The sequence below is a fragment of the Argiope bruennichi genome, chromosome 10, assembly GCF_947563725.1.
Source record: "Argiope bruennichi chromosome 10, qqArgBrue1.1, whole genome shotgun sequence".
Lineage (NCBI taxonomy): Eukaryota > Metazoa > Arthropoda > Arachnida > Araneae > Araneidae > Argiope > Argiope bruennichi.
In genome coordinates, this window is record NC_079160.1 from 63,648,710 (window position 1) to 63,672,512 (window position 23,803).

The 23,803-nt window shown below is 29.1% G+C and overlaps 2 protein-coding genes across 4 annotated transcripts in view; both read left to right on the plus strand.

Annotated features, from left to right (window-relative positions):
• Positions 1-5,206, plus strand: part of LOC129988044 (ATP-dependent RNA helicase DHX8-like) — a 35,204-nt gene extending 29,998 nt beyond the window's left edge. For both annotated transcript variants that reach the window (XM_056096137.1, XM_056096138.1), the window contains exons 23-25: positions 562-758; positions 3,851-4,030; positions 4,911-5,206. In XM_056096137.1, the coding sequence (XP_055952112.1) occupies positions 562-758; positions 3,851-4,030; positions 4,911-5,133 (600 nt within the window). In that variant the 3' untranslated portion in view covers positions 5,134-5,206. The remainder of the gene's footprint in view (positions 1-561; positions 759-3,850; positions 4,031-4,910) is intronic.
• Positions 5,207-7,676: 2,470 nt separating this feature from the next.
• LOC129988045 (ATP-dependent RNA helicase DHX8-like) overlaps positions 7,677-23,803 on the plus strand; it is a 43,345-nt gene continuing 27,218 nt past the window's right edge. For both annotated transcript variants that reach the window (XM_056096139.1, XM_056096140.1), the window contains exons 1-6: positions 7,677-7,807; positions 14,501-14,586; positions 16,650-16,766; positions 18,576-18,649; positions 20,181-20,385; positions 23,072-23,170. In XM_056096139.1, the coding sequence (XP_055952114.1) occupies positions 7,714-7,807; positions 14,501-14,586; positions 16,650-16,766; positions 18,576-18,649; positions 20,181-20,385; positions 23,072-23,170 (675 nt within the window). In that variant the 5' untranslated portion in view covers positions 7,677-7,713. The remainder of the gene's footprint in view (positions 7,808-14,500; positions 14,587-16,649; positions 16,767-18,575; positions 18,650-20,180; positions 20,386-23,071; positions 23,171-23,803) is intronic.

Sequence of the window (23,803 nt, forward strand, 5' to 3'; positions counted from 1 at the left end):
AAAGTAGAAGTTTCTGTTAGAATTTTGTCTGTCCACATTTTTTCTCTCTTTGAAACCATTTAAATAAAAAGCTCAGATATAAGAGGAGGAACTGAGTCTTTTACATTCTTAAGAGCTTTGTATTAATGGTTCCTAAAACTTTAATTGAATGATTAAATTGAAAAATTTATTTCTTTTATAAGGATATTTAGGTGATGAATAATAGAATAATTTTTTGTTTCCTTAAAATGCTTGTTTGCTTTATTTTATTTAATCTTAATAAAATTAATATATAAAAGTTTTGTTTTAATTTATTATTTTTTTATACTTAATACTAAAAAAGACATTTTTTATATAAAAGTAGTTTGCTTATATAAATATAAAAAAAATTATTTAAAAGTATTTCTATAAGCATAAATATACTAATACCATCATGATGATAAATGCTGAATTTATTAGGACTTTTAATTTAAAGGTAGAAAAGGATTTTCTAAAAGATTTCTTATATTTACTGGTTATTAAATAACTCTGACTTTTGAGAATTGAATTTCTATTACACAGTAATTTGATTTGTTTTTATAGGATAAACAAGCTTTAGCTGATCAGAAGAAGGCTAAATTTAATCAACCTGAAGGAGATCATTTAACTTTGCTGGCTGTCTATAATTCCTGGAAAAATAACAAGTTTTCCAATGCATGGTGCTATGAAAATTTTGTACAGATACGAACTTTAAAACGTGCTCAAGATGTTCGAAAACAATTACTTGGGATTATGGATAGGTAATTATTTCTCTCACTTTTTGTTTGGCACTGTGAAATAAAAATGTAAAAAAATTAAAGAAATTATTTGTTGATTAGTTACTTTGAAAATTGTTTAATTTTCTTCACGATTTTGTAATCATGATTTCAGTTAGATTATTGTTCTGTTTTGATACTACATAGTGACTATTGGAATGGGCTTTGTAATTTTGATTAAATCAGATGATGAGGGTGTTTCCTGCATTAAATTTCTCTCTAAAATTCTGTAATGGTCCATCTTCAATATGTGATGCATGAATGAAATGAAATAGAAAATATTGAAGGAAAACTATCTGTTAAGATTTGTTCAGTCTTTAGTATATATATCCTGCTATCAAGATCCCTATTTATGTATAAAATGACAGATTTTATTCAAGGAAACTTTTTTCTAAATTCAATATTTTGCATGCATAATGAGACAATTACCAAATTGATAGGAACTTCAATAGATCACTCAATTACCAATTCTGTGAAGAGACTTAACTATTTGATTAAATTTCTGACTAAAGCTTTTAATTAGATTCATTCTATCATTCTGCTTTTTATATGATATATTCCAGAAGAATCTGGCAAGTTTCATATTACCGTAATTGTTTTCTGAAAAATTTCAAAGTAAACTTTTTTCCCAAGCACACATTTGATGCAGATTTTTATTTATTTGTTATAGTACAATATTGTACATCATTTTCTAATTGTGATGACATGAGAAACTAAAAATATTTTCTCTTTTTGTTCTCTTTGCATTTAAAATTTTGATGTTTTGAGAATTTCAGTTAATTTGATATGTGATATATTATTTTGATTAATCAAAGGTAAATTCCGCATAACGAGCACCTCACATAAAGAGCAAAATAAAATGTAAAGAAGTGATTTGTTAAACGAACATATTTCATAGAATGAATGCAGAGGAGACATTCTGACATTATATGCTAGGTTGACTTTTATTAATCTGTCTAGAGAGCTACTTTATAGAGAGTTTGCATATCTACATGAAACAAGTTTGGGTCAGATAGCTTATTGAATTCAACTCCGAGAGTTTCAGCATGTGCTTGTGAAGCCTTAATTAACGAAATTTTGTCTCCGATCAAGATTTTGGAGCAAGAGGTGGGTAGCAACAGCATTGATTAGCTGATGAAAAAACATAATCAAAACTACTAAATAACTTATGGACAGGGCTGCCGCGTGGGGGTGGCAAAATTGTTCACCGCACAAGGGCGCCTGGGCCAGGGGGGCACCAAACTTTATAGTACTTACAGTTTTTTAATTTAATGTTACTTAAAATAAAGTTGTTAATTATACGCTTGCAATTTTGCATGTTTTATATTTTCTAAGCAATAAAATGAGATTTTCTTTTATACTTTAATATTATTTTACTTTTGTTTTCCTTTCTGCGGGTTGTTTTCTTTTGTGTAAAACAAAATTTGATTGCCGATACAAACAACAATAACACGTTCCGTGTGGAGTTCGCGCTACCACACGGAACGGGTTAAAAATCTAAGAATTTGTAACATGTAACAACAGAAATTGGGAATGTTTTGTATCGGCATATATTTATTCTTTACGTGCTGTGAAGCTGTTGCGGCGCCACCGTGCGTTATGTGCTCTTGAATTAACAGGGAATACCTTTATTTTGAATCATATGCGTAGTCGCTGCTCATAAAGTGCGTACATTCTGTGAATTGCTTCGGATGCAAAGTACTGTTATTAATTGTTTTCAAATCATTTTTTGTTTATAATTGCTCCAAAAAATAGGATTATTATTTAGAGGTAAATGAACAATCTAAATATATTATTAGCATTATTTTCATAGCAGTAAAAATTCATAAAAAGAAACAATTCATTAAGAAAAACTTTTATCTTTGAAATTAATAAAATAATTCAAGAAGCAACTTTTTATTTATCTCTATAAAACCCAGATAAATCTTACTCTTAATTGGGCAGAATTTGATTTATCTATTTCTGATATACAATTACAATTTCCAAATAATCGAAAAAAATTATAAACAAATTACTAATAATTATAGCTTTTTTTCATTAAAAGTTTATACCTGAGATGTTTTCAATATTTCAATTGCTTATAACAAATGCTTTTTAGTAATTTGTATTAATATTGGTTTAATTTACTTAAATATTTTGAATCGGCAGAAAGAAGAAAAAATTTCACATTAAATTCTCAGAAATAAATTTCCTGCAAAAAAAAAAAAAAAAAAAAAAAATGTTTCTAAAATTTTAGTTAAATTAGTTTTTTTATCTGGATCTTTATTTAGTAGCAAAGGACATAAATGGGCTTTCGACTTTCAAATAGTATATTGAGAGAAAATCATATGATGCAGCACATAATTTGCTGCAGTGCAACAGAACCCTATAAAGGGGCTCCAAATTTCCATTTGAACAAGGGTGCCTAATACCCACGCGGTGGCCCTGCTTATGGAGCTATATTCTTTGCCACAGTAAAAAGTTGTAGAAGAGATTTAGTTATGAGAGGAAGAAATAAGAGCCTCATCTGAGCAACAGTTCTTTAGTGAAATAAAGGAAATGCTGAAAGCATGCGAAATAATCGCATCAAATGTTGAGAAGCATCGCTCTGATAAAACAGTGACTGTGCGCACTATTAACAATAATACTGTGTCTCACTGTTGCAAAATTTTTGAAGTGTATTCCAAAGACAAATGTCTTTAAACAATTTTCTTGCAGTAAATAATATTATATTATGTAATTATAAATTTATTTAAATATTTTTTTGGAATATAATACATTGTCCTATTTTATGTGGATTCCTACAGAATTTTTTTTTTTTTTTCACTTGGTGAGTACTTTGCTTTATGAATAAAATTCGGGAACGAATTATGCTTATTAAGTGAGGTCCCAATACACTTAGATCAACAAATTTTCTGCCATTTATTTCCTTTAAATGGAAACATATAAGGAACATAATTTCCTGATGTCAATAAATATAGTAATAAAAGTTATGCATTTTAAAACTATATTTTAAATAATGTGTAAGAAATTGGAAAATAATTTATTTATCATTAAGTATTTGTATTCAAATCTTTTATGAATTTTCTTTCATGCAGACATAAACTGGATGTTGTGTCTTGTGGTAAAACCACAGCTCGTGTTCAGAAAGCTATTTGCAGTGGGTTTTTTCGGAATGCTGCAAAGAAGGATCCTCAGGAAGGCTATCGCACCTTGGTGGATGGTCAAGTTGTGTACATCCATCCATCCAGTGCTCTCTTCAATCGTCAGCCTGAATGGTTTGTGTTTCATTTCATTTTAAATAAGCAACTATGATGTATTACTTGTGCCCATTGCTTAGTATTTTTACAAATTTTTAGTCAAATAGCCTCATTTTTTTTCCTCCCTTTTAAACATGTTGGCAAAAGAACATACATTCAAAACCAAATATATGGAAAAACAAAGCTTTTATTTTCCCATATATTTGCTCTGTTTCTTTGAAAATCACCTGTAATTAGAATAATCAAATATTTTTTATTCATAATAATGCTCAAAGATGATTGATATTTATCAGTGAATGTTCTGATTTCATTGGTTATGTCTAAGATTGATGCAGATGTTGCTGGAAAAATTGGTGTATAATAATCATAAGTATTTCTATATATCAAATGCAGATTACAGCTGTAAGATTTACTGGAAACTAAACCTCTAAGTTATTTCTTGGATATATTGTTAACATTCAATTTTATACAGACCAGTTAGATTGAATCCTTACTAGTACTGAATATAACAAAATTAGTGGGTAATGTCATGTAATATTTGATCATAAATTAAAATAGTAATATTTAATACTAAAAGTAATACTTTTTGTCTTTTATGCAAGTTAGGTAAATTTTGTAAAATTAATATATTTGTCAGATTTTTTAAACTTTTTCCATATGTATAACCACTAATCAGTAAAAAGTCATGAAGGTTATTTGCATTTTGTTATCGGCATGTAAATTGTGTCAAGCAATATAAGATGACTTATAAAAAAATATGTCTATAAATTATTATTATTGCAAAATATTAATATTTTTAATTTATTGTCTTTACATTACACATTAAGTAGCAGCACTCAGAAATTCACTTATTGATAATTTAAATGAGCAAAATGATTTGATGTTGTTTCTTCATCAGGGTGGTATACCATGAATTGGTACAGACGACCAAGGAATACATGCGAGAAGTAACAACTATCGATCCCAAGTGGATGGTGGAGTTTGCGCCTGCCTTCTATAAATTTGCCGATCCCACCAAACTCAGTAAACACAAGAAGCAGCTGAGACTGGAACCACTTTACAACAAATATGAGGAGCCTAATGCATGGAGAATATCCAGAGTCAGGAGAAGGAGGAATTAATTTAATTGAACAATTAGTTGCTGATAGACTGTAAATAGAAGATTGTACATAAATAAAGGTCTTTTATTTTTTATATATTGAATGTTTTTTTTTCTTTTTCTTATCTTCATGATTGTAGTCAATGGAGTTTATACAAATACATGTTAAATAGGAAGCTATTTCTTGCATTATTATTATTATTTTTTACTGATACAAGTATTAATTTGTTTAGCCAGTACAGACCTGATTATGAAAATAAACAAGTGTTTGCAAATTCTTTCTGAAATGTGAAATTCATATTTGAAGCACCTTTTAAAAGAAGTCTGTTGTAAAGAGAGTTTTCAAATATGAAACAAGAAAAAGAAAATTTTGAAACGACAGTTTTGGCAAGTTAAGAATCAATGATTAGGATAGTAGTAAAAATTTCAAATAAATTTTTATTTCTGGATTTTTGGGAAGGATGCTGTATGTTTTGATTTACTGTAATATGAAATGCTGCACAAATAAATATAATATAATTAAATTGAAAATTTTTGATTTAAATAAGCAATGAAGATTTTGGATGGGATGGAAATATGGGTTTTCTCCTCTAAGAGTGATTGACTTTTCTTAAATTAATCCACTGTTAAAGCATAAAAAAATAACATCATTTTTTTTAATTCTAAAAATATCAAAAGAAGTAAGAATAAACGAAAATAAATTAGCTTTAAAAATAATAATTCCCAATAAATGAAAAATATTTTTTTTTTAAGGTATCCTTATTAAAAATACATAGATTGCTGTGAAATGTTCTAAATTAGAGCTTTTCTGGCAGCATTAAAAATTTGGTGGATGTTAAATTGAGAATTTGAAATAAAACATTTTTATGGATGAATTCCATTAAATTATTTTCCTTAAGCATACCATTTTAACACGATCTAAATATCATAGATATAAAGACAAACAAATACAAAGTACATCAAAGTTGTTAACTTGTATGCTAGTCAACCAATTGCAGGGGGGGAGGGGAGTACACATTGCATTGAATTTGAAAACATGCAAAATATCCTGAGTATATTGTTCTGAAATTTAAATGATAGTTGATTTTTTAATTTGAATAACTTCAAGTGTGTGGCTCTTGTAAATCAAATTTAAGAAAATGAATTAAATTACTTTGAAAAATATCAGGGGAAAAAAAGAAACGTCTATCGTGGACCTAACCTTCTACCCATTATGAGCCTGCATTATCATGTAAACAATTGTCAACTTTGCCCGTTTTATAATTTAGGTTTAATATCCTACGATTAAATCGATTCCTTCTCTTAAACGCCGAAAAGAATCGGATTTTTTTTTATCCTTTTTATTGGCAACTGGTTTGTTCATTGATATTTTTAAGTGATTAATTTAAAAAACAATGGCTGAATGTTTAAATAAAAAATGTGCAGTTTGCAATTCTGCTAAATTCTGTTGTATTGCCAGAAGGAATAATTATATGCTATCTATTCTTTGAAAAGAGATTGTATTTCATATGAATCTCCCATATCATTATAATAGAAACTAATATTCCTATTAGCACAAGAGACAGTACTATATCTCCACGATGTTGTTCGCTATTCTGAATGGCGGACAATATTACTAATAGGAGGTGGTTTTTTTTAAACAGCTTAGAAATTATGACAGTTGAAATAAAACTTTAAATGCGAATTCACATAATCAAACAATTTGGAATGAATTTGTCGACACTTGCTCTCTAATAAAACTGTTACCTCTCTCTCTCTGAGTAACATTGTAAACCTAAGGTAAAGCAATGAATGCCGCGAATGTTAATACTTTTATTTGAGAGCCCAGCACATGAGAATTGCATGCTTCTTAAATAAAGAAAGAAAATCAAACATCCATTTTAGACGTCTATCATTTAAACGATTTAAGCGAAAATTTAGGTCTGAAAATAATCACTTGTCAAATTTAATTTACCTACGTTATTGCATTTTTGAGTACTTAATTTCATACGAAAGCAGATGCAACTAGATGGACAATCTCTTAACTAATATGCATTTAAGATATTAAGCCTGAGCTCCAAATTTTATCTTTGTAGCTCTATATGTTTTGAAGCTATTATGTTCATTTGTACTCGGATCTCTGGATAAATAAAGTTCTTCTAAATGGACTTCGTTCAACATTTGAAAGAAATTTAGAAAATTGGTCTTAAGTCAGTATACAAATTTCACCCGTGTAACTCACTCATAGCGTTCTTGAGTTATCGTCTTCACACACAGACAGACAAAAGTGTGTTTTTCGTTTTTGGAAGATCTTAAACACGAAAATTCCTCAGAATCTCGGATTTGGATTTTTTGACGATTACATTGTTTTCTCTTTATATATGAGAAAATAAAAAAGTGTAAAAAATTTGGAAATGAAGATTTGAGTACAATGCGTAATACGTTGTCCAGCCCGAATAATAATAATAATAAAAAAAAAATGAAGATGTCAATATTTTTAACCACTGTGATATTTAGCTGTTATTATACATAAAAAAAATAATTAAAAATAAAAAGAAGCACGAATAAATGAATCGAAGTGAATGAATCACAAGTCTCTATTTGTAAACAAACAAATGTAAACATGGAAGAAATTCGGAAACTTGAGTATTTATCTCTTGTTTCTAAAATATGTACAGAACTTGACAATCATTTGGGTATCAACGATAAAGATTTAGGTACATTTCTTTGCTACAGTCATTTTGTAGGATATATTTTTTAAAATTTTATTTATGTGCAAAGGAAGGAAGGAAGGAATGAGGTTTGTTTTCCGGCGTATGCTCCTGAACGGATTCTTAGCTTGTGCCGGGTTCACAAAAATCAAAACTCGAATATCACAAAAATTTTTTTAAAATCTGTCAGAAGCCACAAAGAAAGCCAACATAGCCTTCACTTTATCACGACCCTGTACGGAGAAATCACAAATCCAGTCAAAAGAGAGTGGAACACAACCCAACTTAGCACGGAGAGAATTTCTCGCTGACTCGTATCTACTGCAAGAAAGAACAAAATGTTCACAAGTTTCTGGAATCTGGCAATGGGCACAATTTGGTGATTCAATGAGCCTACATTTATGAAGAACTGCATTTACTGGAAGAGTCCTAGATATTAATCGTAATATTAAAACCTCATTACGTCTAGATAACTTAAGTTTTTTAAGATTGAAAGAAACAAGCCATTTGTATTTTTCATAGTATTTAGAATTTTCCCATTCTAAATCTTGTTTATGTCGTACGATTTTAGTATAAACTGAACAAGTGTCTTCGGGCGAGATCCAGTCACAAATATTTGAAGAAGTTAACGCTTGCTTAGCTAAATCATCAGCCCGTTCATTTTCTGCAATTCCAACGTGGGCAGGAGTGTATATCAGTTCTAACGAGGAACATGTCTTTAAGGCATCAAATATAACGCGGGCCACAAAAAGGGCACTTTTGGGAGAATGGAAATTTAGGCATCTCAGGGCTGTCAAATTAGATAAACTGTCAGTCAATAAAATATAATCTTTATGTTCTTTGACAAAGTTCATTACAGCCAGAGCTATGGCAAAACCCTCCCCTGAAAACACAGAGTTAATGTTGTGAACCGTTCCCTTAATGACTTCCTTCGAGGAGCAGTTTATAGCCGCCACCGCAGTAGAATTCTCATTCTTGGATGCGTCTGTGGCCAGTATAATTTGATTTGGGGATAGCTGTGATTTGAACTCGGCGAATAAACGTTTAATTGTAGTCGAATCCAAGCTCTTTTGTTGGAAGCCGAAGTCATGGGTTTTAATGGTAAAATGTTCACAATCATCCCAACTAACCGGGACCATAATCGGGATTATTTGGTCCAGGGACAGGTTTTTTTGATGGCAATATTCTTCTAAAGTGCCTGCGCAGGGAAGTCTTTGGAAAATTCGGTTAGAGATTACAGACTTCACCTCGGAAATTGATCTCGAAACTTCAGTGTATTCGCGGGCTGAGAACTGATTAACAAAGAATAACACGTTTTTCTTTTCAAACCTAAGTCTCATATTTATTTCATTTGATATTTTAAATAAAATTGGGATAGGTGTCCATCGTGGGAGTCCAAGAGCAAAACGAAGGATGTTGTTTTGAATCGTTTGTAAAGCTGCAAAACCAGCTTTATTCATCATGCCAACCGTATGTGCTCCAAATTCCATGGATTGTGAAATGCACGCATTGCAAATGTTTATCAAATTAGATGCGTTTGCACCCCATCTGGGAGCAGCCAAACTTTTGATCACATTTAACTTTTTAAAGGCTTTAGTTCTGATCTGGTCGATATGCGAACGGAAAGACAAGGTTGAAGCAAACTGAATGCCTAGATAGCGAACGTTATTAGACCAAGGGATACTACAGCCGTGAAAAAGGACTCCAAACCCCACTGGCGATTTACGAGATGAGAGGTTTATAATATTACTTTTCTGGGGAGCAATATCCATATGCCATTCGTCGCACCAGCTTTCCAGTTTAGTAACACAGAACCGCATCTTATTTTTGATCGCTTCGATATTGTTTTCTTCAACTAATATAAAAACGTCATCTGCATATATAAAGCAAAAAACATCATTGGGTAAAATGCTATATATGTCATTCATAAAAATTGTGAAGAGCAACGGAGAAAGAACACTTCCTTGCGGAACGCCCCTTTCATGCTTAAAAAGTGAGGAAGACACTCCTCTCCATGAAACAAATGCTTTCCTTTCATGTAAGAACTGTGAGATCCACAGGGCAATCTTACCCTTAATCCCCGATTGTAAAATTTTTAGCATCAAGCCGTCATGCCATACGTTGTCATACGCAGACTTTAGATCAAAAGACATACCATACACAAGTTTCTTATTAGCTCTGGCTGTTAAAATTTTATTGAACAGGGCTGCAGAGAGGCTGTCACAGCCTTTGTACGGGAGGAAACCAGCATGAAAAGGAGAGAAAAATCTTTTTTCCAAATAATACCGCAAAAGCCTGTCCAGAATAATCCGTTCAAAAATCTTTCCCAATACTGATGTTAACGCGATGGGTCTGTAGGATGTGATCTCTGCTGCATTTTTCTTGGGTTTTAAAATAGGAATAATCTTCGCTATTCTCCAGCTTTCTGGAACAATCGTGTTCGCCCATAAGTTATTGAATAAATCGAGAATTTTAAATTTATTTTCATCGGAAAGACAAGACAACATTTTCTTATTTATCTTGTCCATGCCAGGGGATTTGTTTTTTGTTCTTTTTAATGCGTTTTGGAATTCCCTAAAGGAAAACGGACGGTTCAAACTCATTTCATCATAATTTTCTGGATCATCTACTGAGAAATCTAAAGGAATACGCACATTTGGTGCTCTCTTAATTAAGTTAGCTGCAATTGCATTTGCTTGAGCAGTCGGCGCTATCAGAGTAGTACCCGAAGAGAGAACAAGATTGGATTTACAGGGAGACTCATCTTTGTTTAGTAGGGCTTTAACGATGCTAAAAGCCTGATGGGAAGAAGCTACCTCCTGACAAGTTTTCTCCCAAAAACTGCGTTTTTTATACTTAACATATTTTCTGAGAGCTGCCGCCATTTCTTTGTATGCAGTCCAGTTTAAGATGGAGGGATATGATTTCGCCTTTCTTAACAATTTCCTTTTGAGGGCCTTAAGGTAGTTACATCTAGCGTCCCACCAAGGACAGTGCGAGTGTGTTGATTTAGAAAACGAGTACGATGATGAGTTTGCGCTTACCTGGAAGATATTGGTAAGTCTATCAAGGGAAGAGACATCCCCATTACCTTGAAGAAGAGCATTGACCTTCTTTGAGAATTGGCCCCAATTGATGTATTTTCGAGTATAGATAGACTTTGCATCTAAATTGCAAAAGGAAATAAAAATGGGGCAGTGATCGCTGTCATACATATCATGCGAGATCTCAATATTAATCTTATTAATTATATCTGCGGAGCAGATGGACAAATCTAATAACGAAGGGGCTTGAGTCCCCTGGTATCTGGTATATTGTTTCGTGTTAAGCAAGCACATATGTTTTGTGCTAATCCAATCCAGGACCCGGTTTGCATCGGAAGATAAATGATCGCTCCCAAGTGCTGGATGGTGTATATTAAAATCCCCCAGTAAAACGAAAGGAGAAGAGATTTGCGAGTACAAGGATTCCAACCAGTTGTCATCAAATTTACCTCCAGGAGAGTAAAGATTGATAACCGTTAGTGGGAATTCTGAATTTGGTCCAATCCATATTTTAACCGCTAAGACCTCCACTGTTGACGGAGGAAGTGAGTGTGACAAAATCTGGGCAGGGATATTCTGTTCTACTGCAATTAACAATCCACCTCTAGTAGAATTTTGTCTTTCAGCTCGAAAGATTTTTTTGTTTTTAAGAGAAAAGGATGCAGACTCATTGAGCCATGTTTCCTGCAAAATTAAACACTGGGCCGCCGAAAAAGGGGGGGCCTGCAGCCAAGGGATCTTATTTTTGATCCCCCTAACATTCCACTGAATAAACCTCATGGAAAAAAATAAATAAAAAATAAAATTAATAAAAATTATAAAAAAAAGTAAAAACTTTTAATTTTTCCCTTTTTTTTTTTTTTTTTTTAATTATCCGATACCCGAGAAATCCTCCGCAACACTGAAATGATTTATTTCAGCGAGGGACCGTTGATCGTGCACAACGCCTGGGCTCAGAACGTGACTATATTCAAGATTGGATTCCAGAAGGGCAATTTTAGATTGTAGCGAGTCAATCGTTGCCCTTTGAGTCTCGATTTGTTTCCGGAGAGTAATATTCTCTTCTACTTGTTTCTCTAAATTTCCTTGAGTCTCCCCAATACGTGCAATGCACTGTCTGTTGACTTCTTGGAGTTTTACGAGTTCATTCCCTTGGGGTATTAGAGCAGAAATTAGTTTTGTTAAGTCTTGTAAAGCCGAGTAGAGGTCCGTTATTTGTTTTTTGGGGATTTCGGTACACTGGACCGGCTGATCGCCCTTAACCTTTTGTGCAAAAGATTGCGATTTCGCTATCCTCCTTGCTTCCTGAAATGATATGTCTTTTTCTCTAACCAGGTTTATAATCTCTTTTTCTAGATTGTAAAACCTACATTTTTTGTCGAGAGCGTCGTGAGTCTCTTCGCATCTAAAACATTTAGTGGGTACCTTACAATCCTCGGCATGTGAGCCCCCACAATTTTTACACCTCTTATCTTGTTGACACCGGAGTTGTGTATGACCAAATCTTAAGCATTTATAACAAACTTTAGGGTTTTCAATAAATTTGGACACTTTAAAGATAAGTCTGCCGATCTTTATTTCGGATCGATTAGTTTTCCCAATTTCTTCAATAAGAACAATTGGGATAGGTTCTGCCGTCCCCTTCTTTTTAAATCTAACTATTTTTGTTGCGATGATATCCTGTGAAGATAGTTCTTCATTAATTTCCACTATGCTGTAATCCGTGTCAACATCACGGATGATGTATTTTGTTACAATATTCGTATCAATGATACGAATCCTTGCTTCCGGAACACTCTTTACAAAATCAGTTACTTTCTCCACTGAGCTTAAGTGCCGAGTAACTAGAACCAATTTTTTGTATTTGTTTAGGGAAAAAGTGTCTTCTTTGTGGGTCAGTGGTCCGAACGTGGCATTGATTGATTTGGGTTTAATCCATGGCGACGGGCCATTATTACTATCAATGCACAATTTTATTTTGGGGCAACCCCTTTGAATTGCAATGTTTGCTTTGTCCCTCTCCGAGAACTCATTTGTAAGAATATAATTTAGTTTCCTATCCTTATATTTCCCCTCTGACTCAAAGTCTTCTGGTTTCCTCTTCGTCATTACTGACGAAGAATCTAATACGATGCAGCCAGAATCAAAACTAGTAGAAAACGAAACAATTAAAAGGAAAAACTAGAAAAATCCTACCTTTATTTTCCAGAATCCAGTGCCAGCCACCTTGGCACCCCAAAAATAAAGAGAAAAACTTCAGCTGAAGTCAACGCAAAAACTGAAAAGCAAGCTAGGGAACCACCCCCAACAGAAACACCATAATGGATTTGTTTAGAGAAAACAAAAATCAAAAGCTGCGAACAAATCAATGGCAAAAACAAACACTCGAAACAAGAAACAGCCTTCACTTCTAGCTGCCTTCCTTCCACGCACCAAAAATTAATACAGAAAGTAGAGCCGGAAAAACACAACCTTCTACCTTCCTTCCAAACCTCCTTCTCCCATCACAACCATACCAGTCTACAAATTACAAGAGACGACAGTAAACTTCTTATGTGCAAAATAATTGTGTTTGATTCTTATGTAAATAAGTGGTGCTTCTAATTATTTTATAAGAGTATCAGAGCAAATTATTGATGTATAATGTTTTTACCAATAGTGTAGATTCGCCTACTGTAGAAGCCTTACGTTGTTCTGTTTATCGTATTCTGCATTTTCCTAATTTTTTACCATCTTATCCAAAGTTTGAACTTTAATTGAAATAGAAGTGATTAAATTGCAATTAATACAAAAACTGTTTCATACTGAAGCTATTTATAAATGGGCAGTCTGTAAAAGACTTTTATCATTGCTTACTTTTAATTGTAAGTATCAGCTAAAAACATATAATTGCTTACTTACTTAATTGTAAGAATCAGAAAATTTTAAAAACCTAGTTAAAATAATGATCTACCCATCTTGAAAAAATAAAACCTTTTTTTTTGACAACAACAAACTATGAAACAAATGCTTCTTTACAATAATGAGATATATTATAAAATAAATGTAAAAATATTTTTAAAAATTAATTAAAAATACATAATTAACTAGGTGGTAATTAAATTAATATCATTGAAAATATAATTTTTTGAATTTGAAGATGGTATAAAATTTTGTTTTATAAGAATTTCAATAGTTATGGCAGAAAAAATATCAACATTTTATTTAAATTTTAATTAACTGTAATTTTCAAAAGTTCTAAGGTACACATTTTCCAAAGTATATATATGTCAAATTTGGTAGCTGTTTATTATAGCATAGAACTTATTTGCATAGAACAAGCATATATTTATTATAGCATAGTTTCTTATTTGCATAGAACAAGCTTCCTTCAGAATTCTTCTTTAAGATTTTTAAGTACTAATATTTATGAATAGAAATTATTATAATTTTATAAAATCAATATTATCACTCTTTGCAAAATTTAAGAGCATTGTTAATTTATTCATTGTTACAAAACTTTTGCTTCGAATATTGAAAATAAGACCAGTAATGAAACTTGCAACATATTATTTTCAAAAAAACGTTTGTATATATATATATATAACTCACAAAATCTGCTTCTACTACTGAAACATTTCACGGTTTTTTAAAATTTATCTTTTTGTTATTTCAGCTGAATTTGTCATTAATTTATCTGAAAAAAATGACACTTTTGAATCCTTCAAGCAAGCTCTTAATGATAATGGTGCAGAATTTACTGTAAGCATATTCTGACTTTTTTCATTTTTATTACATTTTATTGAAGAACACTGTATTATTTATTATTTGTGTATAAATAATATAATTTGCTAGCAAATGAATGCTATTTTATTTATTTTGTGTTATTGTACTATTAACTATTGTAAGTATTTCATATTTTTTAATTAATATTTAATCCTTTTGGGACTGGAGGCTTTAATCCTAGATGCACATATGGGACAGAGTGTACATGAGCTTAATCATCTGATCTTCGTGTTGCTAAGCTTAATTTTGAAGGGGGGAATCACAAAAAATAAAGTTTAAGTCCTAACGCTGTCAATTTTGCTACTTTTTTAGATTATTAGTTCATTCATAATATAAGCACATTCTTCCTCTGACAAATAGTGTTTTCTTGCTTTAATAAACTGAAAACCAGGTTTTTCTGTAATAAAAAGAGAATTGTACAAAATGTATCCAAAAGCATGCAAAATACAGCAGAACTGATAGTAAAACCCAAAAAGACTAGTTACAGTTACACAGTAATAACAAAAAAAGAATTTGGAGGGAGACTAGAAACGCGAATGATTCTACCAACTGGAAATTTACAGAATCCAGCTCTGTTTATTTACATTACTCTTACCCCCTCCCCCCACCATAGTTGATGAGTAAAATACCAAAACCGGGCAGAATATGAATAAACTGAAAGTCAGGAAACTAAAACTATATTTATTTCAAAAGTAATAGACATAAGGAGCCATCTAATAGCATTTAAAAATTGTTCCAGTTTAAAATGCACATATGCATCACTGTCCCACAAGTTCGATTTCCAGAAATGTGTGGGTAGTATGTTTGTAGGAGATGGATATATGATACACCCATTGTGAAAGGATTTAAAAAATATTTTTTTGTCATCTTACTGAGATTGTTTCATCACTAAAGCAATGTGAAGTAATGTTTGTTGCTATTATGTCTGCCCTAACATTGAAACCAAATTAATTGTTTTGATAATAGTCTAATCTTTGTTAGCTATAGGAGAAAAAAGGATTGAATAAAATTTATAATGATATATTACTATTAAGCAAATTCAAATCAGAATAATGAGAATAAATTTTGTTTTCATTATTTCATATTTTTTAATGAAAAAAGTCTATTCCATTCTGAGTTGATAATATCAAAAATATGAATGAAGTTTTGTACCTCAAAATTTTTACCCAGAAAAATTAGTTTATCTCAGCCTTTTGTTTGTGCATTATCTTCACTCTCTTAAGAATGTAATTATAAACAGTTAATTTGTAATATAAAATAGAATTAACTATATTCATGGGATAGATCTAATTGATTTTAAACATTATGCAAACTTGTTTATCTATAAATGAATTGTATTATTGCTGTATATGCAATGAAGCAAAACACAATGAAGTCTTTTTAAGCTACATTAATTTTATTTTCTAAAAAGGGAGAGAACAATAAACGTTTATAATTTCATGTAAGTCAAGTGCCTTTAGTGTAATGAAATACTTTTCTGATTCAATTGCAATATTGTACAAGCTTTGCTTAAATGTTTGCAAGACTTTTTGTTTTATCTACAATCTGCATTTAACCAGAATTACTATGATGAAATAGAATATTTTAATTAATAATTATTTATTGATAATTGATTTAATTTTTTAAAAGTTATAATTATAAATTCATTGAAATAAAAGATGCACAAATTTAGCAGAAAGTTTACAGATTATGTGATAGATCCTTAAAATTCAGTTAATATTCTTGAAGAAAATGAGTATTGTAATTTAGAAAATACCAGATCAATATAGTATAAAACATAATGTTTACTGAAAAAGAAAGTACATTGAAATTTTTGTAAATGTTTCTATTTGACCTAATACATATATTTAGTGGTTAATTTTAGCTTATAAGCAAGTGTCTGTAAATAATAAATTCATCCTTAAAGATAGTTACTATTTCTAAATTATTTTATATGCTATACATTTACTGTTGTGTTTCATTACTATTTCTGTAGTTTTGATTCTTTGTAAATTTTACTTTTTAAAATTTATATAAAGTATAATTTTTTACATTTTCAGGATTCTTTCATATCTTCTTTGCTTCGAATGATTAAACAGATGAAACCAAAAGACACTTCTCAATTTGATGAGAAAGGTGATAATTCTGCTGTTACTGTACCTGACTCTGAAATAATTGTAAGTTAATATAAAAAAAAAAGACATATAATTACATTATTTAGTAACATAAAAACTAATTAAGCCTATATATACATTGATACTTTTATTTACTATAACATTGGAAAGTAATCTAAACATTTTATTTTCTTTCAACAAATGAAAATTACTGTTTTTCTCCAATCAGATATGCACAATTTTTTTAGTTAAAAGCGGTACAAATCTGTAGTTTTATTAAATACATCTTATAAAATATTAAAAAGTTGTAAACTTTTAAAAATGACATGAAGTTATTAAATTCTTTATGTCCTAACCCCTGATTCTTTTCAGTTGAACTGTTCTATTTTTAATTTAGAGTTTAATTTCTCAATTTTCACCTCAGTAAATTTCTTTAAAAAGAATACCAGTAAATAATTTTATAGGAAACAAATAGTTAGTTTATTATTAGATTGATTCATTATTGTCAAACTACCTATAACTCTGTTTCTCATGACATAACTTTTGCTTTGCATTTTTTCTGCTTACAATTTTCTTAAGCCATTTATAATGCCTTTGTTATCTTGTATACAAGATAATAAAATTCGTATATTTAAATCTAGTTATCTTGCATACAAGATAACTAGAGTAGTTTTGATTAAATAGACTATGCAGCTAAAATGGTGGTATAAATGGGGGTTTGTGAAAAGTTTCAATTCTTCATTGCTTCTGTATGGTTGAAGAAAGAAACATGATTCATATTAGTGAATTAGTGCAGTAACATAATAAACCATTTTTGTATTAAAAGTGTTCTGATAGCCCCAATCTCTTAGAAGTTAAGAGTTAACCTAAGCAATTGAATTCATTAAAAAGTTATGAGGCATTTTCTTTAGCCCTTTTTCATCTGCATAACAATAACAATACAATAAAAAGAAAAAAAAAACATTATGTTGTTGCTGTGTTGTGACTTATGGCACTTTACAAGCCCGCTGACAGTTATCTCTCAGTGATTTAAGCTGAGTGACCTTCTTTTGTTTTTTAGTAATGTCAACTAGGACCAAAGTATGACTTAGGATTCGAACCCTTTAATCCAGATCACGGGGAAGACCCAATACCCCTATGCCACAACGCTTGCAATTTTACATTATTGTGTATTAATTTTTTTAAAAAAAGGGTATTTTTTTTTGTTAGTAACAATATATGGAATGCAGATTATGCATATGCTAAAGATGCTAAGTGAAAAAAATTTCATTGTCAATAAATTTATTTTATATAATCTTCATATGCTGAAGATGCTAAGTGAAAAAATGTTCATTGTCAATAAATTTATTTTGTATTATCTTCACAACATAATATTTCTATATTTCTACACTTATACATATTTTGACTGCTGTAGAGCAAAGGGAATATACGATGACAATTACTCTTTCAACTGTTGGAAAAATGCTGAAATTCTGATTAGCTGTAAAAAAAAAAAAAAAATTATTTTGTCAATCAGTATTATTTCAAAAAATTGATTACTACTAGTTTTTGTGACATTAAACTGATAAAATAATGTATTTATTTAAATGTAGTATTTCCTAATATTTTTTTGTTTGGGTGTCATGGTTTTAATTTATATAGCAACCTAATTTTAAAGTCCTACTGGAACAAAATACTTGTAAAAAAAAAGAAAGTATATATTGATGACATAAAAATTAGCATTTGTAAAAAAAAATTACTCTTTTTTAATTAATAAATGGTCAGCTAATTACTGATAACTCATCCTAACATGCTGTTCATAGTAGATTTTTATAAAGCATTATTTAGTTTCCAAGAAATTGATTTATTTTAATTTTCAATAATTTTCTTTAGAATTTATCAAGCGAGGATGAGAATATTGCAGAAGCTGCTGTAGCTGAACTTGAAGCTCTGAATCCAAATAAAAAGTAATTTTTTTGTTATTAGTATGGATGATCTTCTTTCTTTTAAATTGTTTTGATGTGTGACGAAAAATATCAGAAGCTTTTTAGCTGTTTAAAATTCATTGCTAATGATAAATTTCAACAAATTATTATTGCTTTATTTGTGTTTTATCATCATTAGTAGCACTTGATGTTTTTATAAATATATTGTTTTTATCTGTTTTCTCCATACATACTTAAATTTTTATATATTACTTTTGTAGAAATGTTACCTAAAAGATTTTATTTGTAAATATTAGAATGAGCAGGATAAGATCTTAAGTTTTTCTTTAAAATTCAATTTTTGATAAGTTGCAATAAGGATAAATTCATGTTATTTAATTTCAAACATGTAAAATTGCTTAATTATTAACATGTGACAGTCAGTGATAAAATTGTGTGTTTTTGCAAGATACTATTATTTAAATTTAATTTTAATTTTTCAATATTCAAACAGTTTTAGTCACAAAAAAGTTGAACCTTTCTTTTTATTTAAAATGTTAGTTTCTTATAATTTTTAAAAAAATTAAATATGATTTATAGGATTGTATATAAATATAAAATTCATTATTTATAAAAATATTTATTGAATCAAACTGCATAAAGTAATATTTAGACCATTTTTCATATTAGATGTATATGCCTAATACTAACTTTTCAAATATTAGGTAGTGGACCTGCTTATAATTTATATTCGCTTTATATATAAACCATATGTGAATTAAATGCTACGGAATTATTGAATTCTTAATATATATATTTTAAAAGTTCTCAATTAATTTTTCTTACACTAATCTTTCTAAAAAATATTATATTTCATTTTTTACAGACAGTATTAAAAATTGCACTTATCTAGGTTTAATTTGCAATAGCGGTTAATTTAATTTTTTAATTTAAACTTTTATTAACATGATGGTAACATGTTGCAAAAGCTAATTTTTTCCCATGCAGACATAAGATGCTCCTGTGTTATACTTTATTCTTATTTTTTGTGAAATAAATTTTTGAAAAATATGCTTAAAATATTATTTAAAACCTGATTAAATATAGACTTAATTTATATGTTAAAAAAACTGGTATCGTAAAAAGGCAATTTTTTGAATTTTAAGATGAATAAAATCTCTTTGTACCATAATATTTTTGAATGTTATAATAGGGAAATGCCAAAATTTCATTTCATTCTTAATAAAATAAAATTCCTATTAAAAAAAACTGGCTCCGAAATGAACACTATTGCTTTCCAAAATATACATGTACAAGTTTGGTAGTTCAGAGTCAACAGTTTAAACTGTATAGAATGACAACATACACATGCACACACATTCATCTATTATTTTAGGTTTGATTTATGTAATTATTATCTGATTTTTTTTGTTGTGATGACAATTTTATCATATATATATATATATATATATATATATATATATATATATATATATATATATATATATATATATTGCTCATTTTGTACAAGAAAGCATTCTACTGCAAAATATCACAAAATGATACATTCCAGATCTGGATCTCCATCCCACAAAAGGAAAAGCCGATGTTCACGCTCTCCTTCTCCAAAAAGACACAGCTACAGGAAATCAAAGTCTTCATCATCGCCTCCAGGCAGAGATTGTCAGCATGGTTATAAAAATAAGCATCGTTCTCATCATAAAAGATATGAGCGTGAGAGATCTCCACCTCTATCTCTGGAACCTATTGTTGGTCAGGTGAATTATATATTTTATTTTTATTCCTTTTGTTGGCAAATATGGCTGTCATTGTGTTCAAACATCTGATGTTTCTATACAAGATTATTTTGTAGTTTATTGCTATTAATGAATGAAATAGTTCATCTATCACTAATAAAAAAATTGATTATTTCAGATTTCTTTTTTCTTGTTTTCAGTGGCCAATAACCAATATAGGGGAGACCTGTGTACTTAGAGATCCACTCTTTAATCGGATAATGTTTAGTTTTAAGTTTTATTGCTGAATTGCATGAAGGGTAACACTAATTGCCTCTTTATAGCCATTTTAAAATTTTGTAGGAGAAACCTGTGGCAAATTATAAGTGACAAAATTTTTGGATAATTTAATGTAAAATTCTGCAATTCATCTATTTTATTATTGTACAAAGGTAATCAAATAAATGAAATAAATTCTCTTTGAGTTCTAAATGACGATTTTTTTGCAATATTAAGTACTAATTGAAATCAGTAGAAGACATTTTGTATGCAATTACATAATCTTGTATCTAGATGCTTGTGTTTAAGGACATAGATCAAAGTACAATAGCAATCATATTCTTTATGCTGTCATTTTATTAGATCTTTTCACAATAAATAACTTTCAATGTGTTGGACTTATAAAAAATATATTTGCTATTATTATTATTGCAGATTATTATTTAAGAGATAGCAGCACATTATTTTTTTGTTTTAATAAATATGAGCATTTATTATTTTTTATATTTTTAAAAGAAAAATTATAATTTTAAATAAAATTTATCACATATTTTAATGAAATCTTTACTTTTTATCCAACTTTTGTATTGCATATTTATAATTTATATATATTCCTCTTTAATTAAATTTTGATAATTATAGATTTAGATACCTAGAAATCCTGATGGAATAAAGAAATCATAACCTAATGCAAATATTGCAACTGCGACTACAGGAGCAGTTTTGAATGATCGAATTCCAATTTGGGCAGCAGCATAACAGTATAGAATAAGCAGAACAATATTGCATCGATTTTTGTTGGAAGATTAATTACAAAAATATAGAATTTAATTGTGCATATTCTAATCAATACATTGTTTTGGATGGCACTCACTAAAGATAAAGAGAATACCCTCTGTCAGTATTTTGTCTCTGTCTTGTTGTTGAGGTAGTCGAAAACCATGGAAATGTAGAAATTTGACAGATACTCCAGAATAAGGAAAAAAAAAAAAAAAAAGAATGGTTAAAAGAAGAGTTCTTAAAAACAACTGTGTTTGAAGTTGAGGCATCCAAAGAATTATCAGACATTATAGATTCTTCTGATTGCACTGACAATGCAAGTTCAGCAGTAACTGTTATAAGAGGATATTATTGAAAAAAGAGGATTTTTATTTAAAAAGATTACTAGACAGAAAAACTGGACATTTTTATATGATTGAAATAGATTTTAAAGTAGAACTATATGATGTTAAATATTTAAAAATATTGAATGCTTAAAAAAGTTTCTATATTTTGAAGATGTTTGTTTAGGCAACAGAAAATAACAATATTGCATTGAAATTGCTAAAAAAAATATCAATTAGTGCTTCGCTAAAAAAAATATCAATTAGTGCTTCAAAGTGATAATGCATGCTGCTGATATCTGGAATTAATATTTCAAATTATAATGTTGAATAATTTAGGAAAATACTTGTAGTTTACTAATAATTTTTTTGCATTTCAATTTAAATAGTTATTATTTGATAAATAAAACATAACCTGCTATTGTTTCTTTAATTAAATTCATATGTGTATGTTAGTTTTCTATTCATTACTGAGAAAAATCCAACTTTTGAAGAGTGATTTGTGGTACAATGAGATCTTGTACCTAGGGCCATTTGTAGAATTTCTTAAAAAAAAAAAAGCTTCTTTTAGACAGAATTTTTATTTTAAATAGAATTTATAATTTTAAGCAGTCCAATAGAAAATAGAATAAATATGTGTGCAGTATCAAGTTCACAATTTTAAACAGATTGATAACTTAGTATCCAGACATTGAAAAAAAAAAAAAAAAGTGGCCCTGAGTACTCAGATCTTCAATACTTTGTTATTATTTGCCTTCTTTAGAAAAATCTGAAGTTGTGGATTTATTCTCAGTATGTTAATAAATTTTTGTTCTGATTTTATTATTATATACTGATTAATTAGCAGAATATTTATGATAAAATTATCATTCCAATTAACCTATTTTTAAGGTATTTTCTGTAATTATATGCATTTTAGTTTGATTTAAAAAAATCAAAATGCTTTTGAATTATTTATGTGAAATAGGTTTTTATTAGTTAAAATGTAACAGTGATTGGAAAATCTTGTGGTGAAATTTGCTCAATATATATGTATATTTAAATAGTTTCTAAATACTGTTATGCTTACTTTATAATTAGTATCAGTTTATTAGATATCTTGAGATTTCAAGTGATCTTAGTAATGTTAATAGTACATGAAATTTCATTTTTAATTAGTTTTCAAATATTCTATACTAGATAAATTTCAAAGAATTAAATAAATTCAGTTTTATTTATTGTAAGTGCTAGTTGCAAAGTTAAGCGACAACATTTTGCTTTCATGTTGAGATTGTTTCTGAAGCATTTGTTTTTTTAAATTTCAAAATGATTAACAATTCTGCTTTTTTTTCTTTTTTTCTTCATAGGTATATAATGGAAAAGTTACAAACATAAAGCAATTTGGGTGTTTTATCCAATTAGAAGGTCTGAGAAAATGGTGGGAAGGATTGGTTCATATTTCTCAAGTAAGATATACTTTCAATTTTGCATTGTGATTGAAAGTATATTTAATAAAAGTGATTATGGAGACTAGAAATAAAATGTATTTTGTTCCTTTCTTTCTTAAATATGCTTAATTTAATGTTTTGTTATTCATAAAATACTACTTTTATTCTTAAATTTTCCTCAAATTTGGAACATATTTCTTTCAAAGCTTATTAATATTTTCCCTAGGAATATAAGTGTGCATTACACTATAAAGGGTTATGATTTTTATTAAAGGACGCTTTAGAAGATTTGAAATATTTTTTTAAAATTCATTTCAAATTAAAAATACATTTTTTCTATAACAAATATACTCATATTTGATGAAGACAAAAATATTTTCATGTCTGTTATTAATAAAAAAAATATCAGCTTAATTAATTCTCATAATACCATCACTAAAATTTTTTTTAGTTTCACAGTTTTGGAGTCAAAGTTTAAAGAAAACTTATTCAGTAACTTTTATTTGAAAAAAACACACCAAAAAAATATCATTTTTGTTTTATTTATAAGAATTAATTATTGTAGATATTATTGCATTTGTGGTATTGAAAATTACTGCAATTTTAAATTTTGCATATTAAATTTGTATAAAAATTTCTTACTTGTTGACT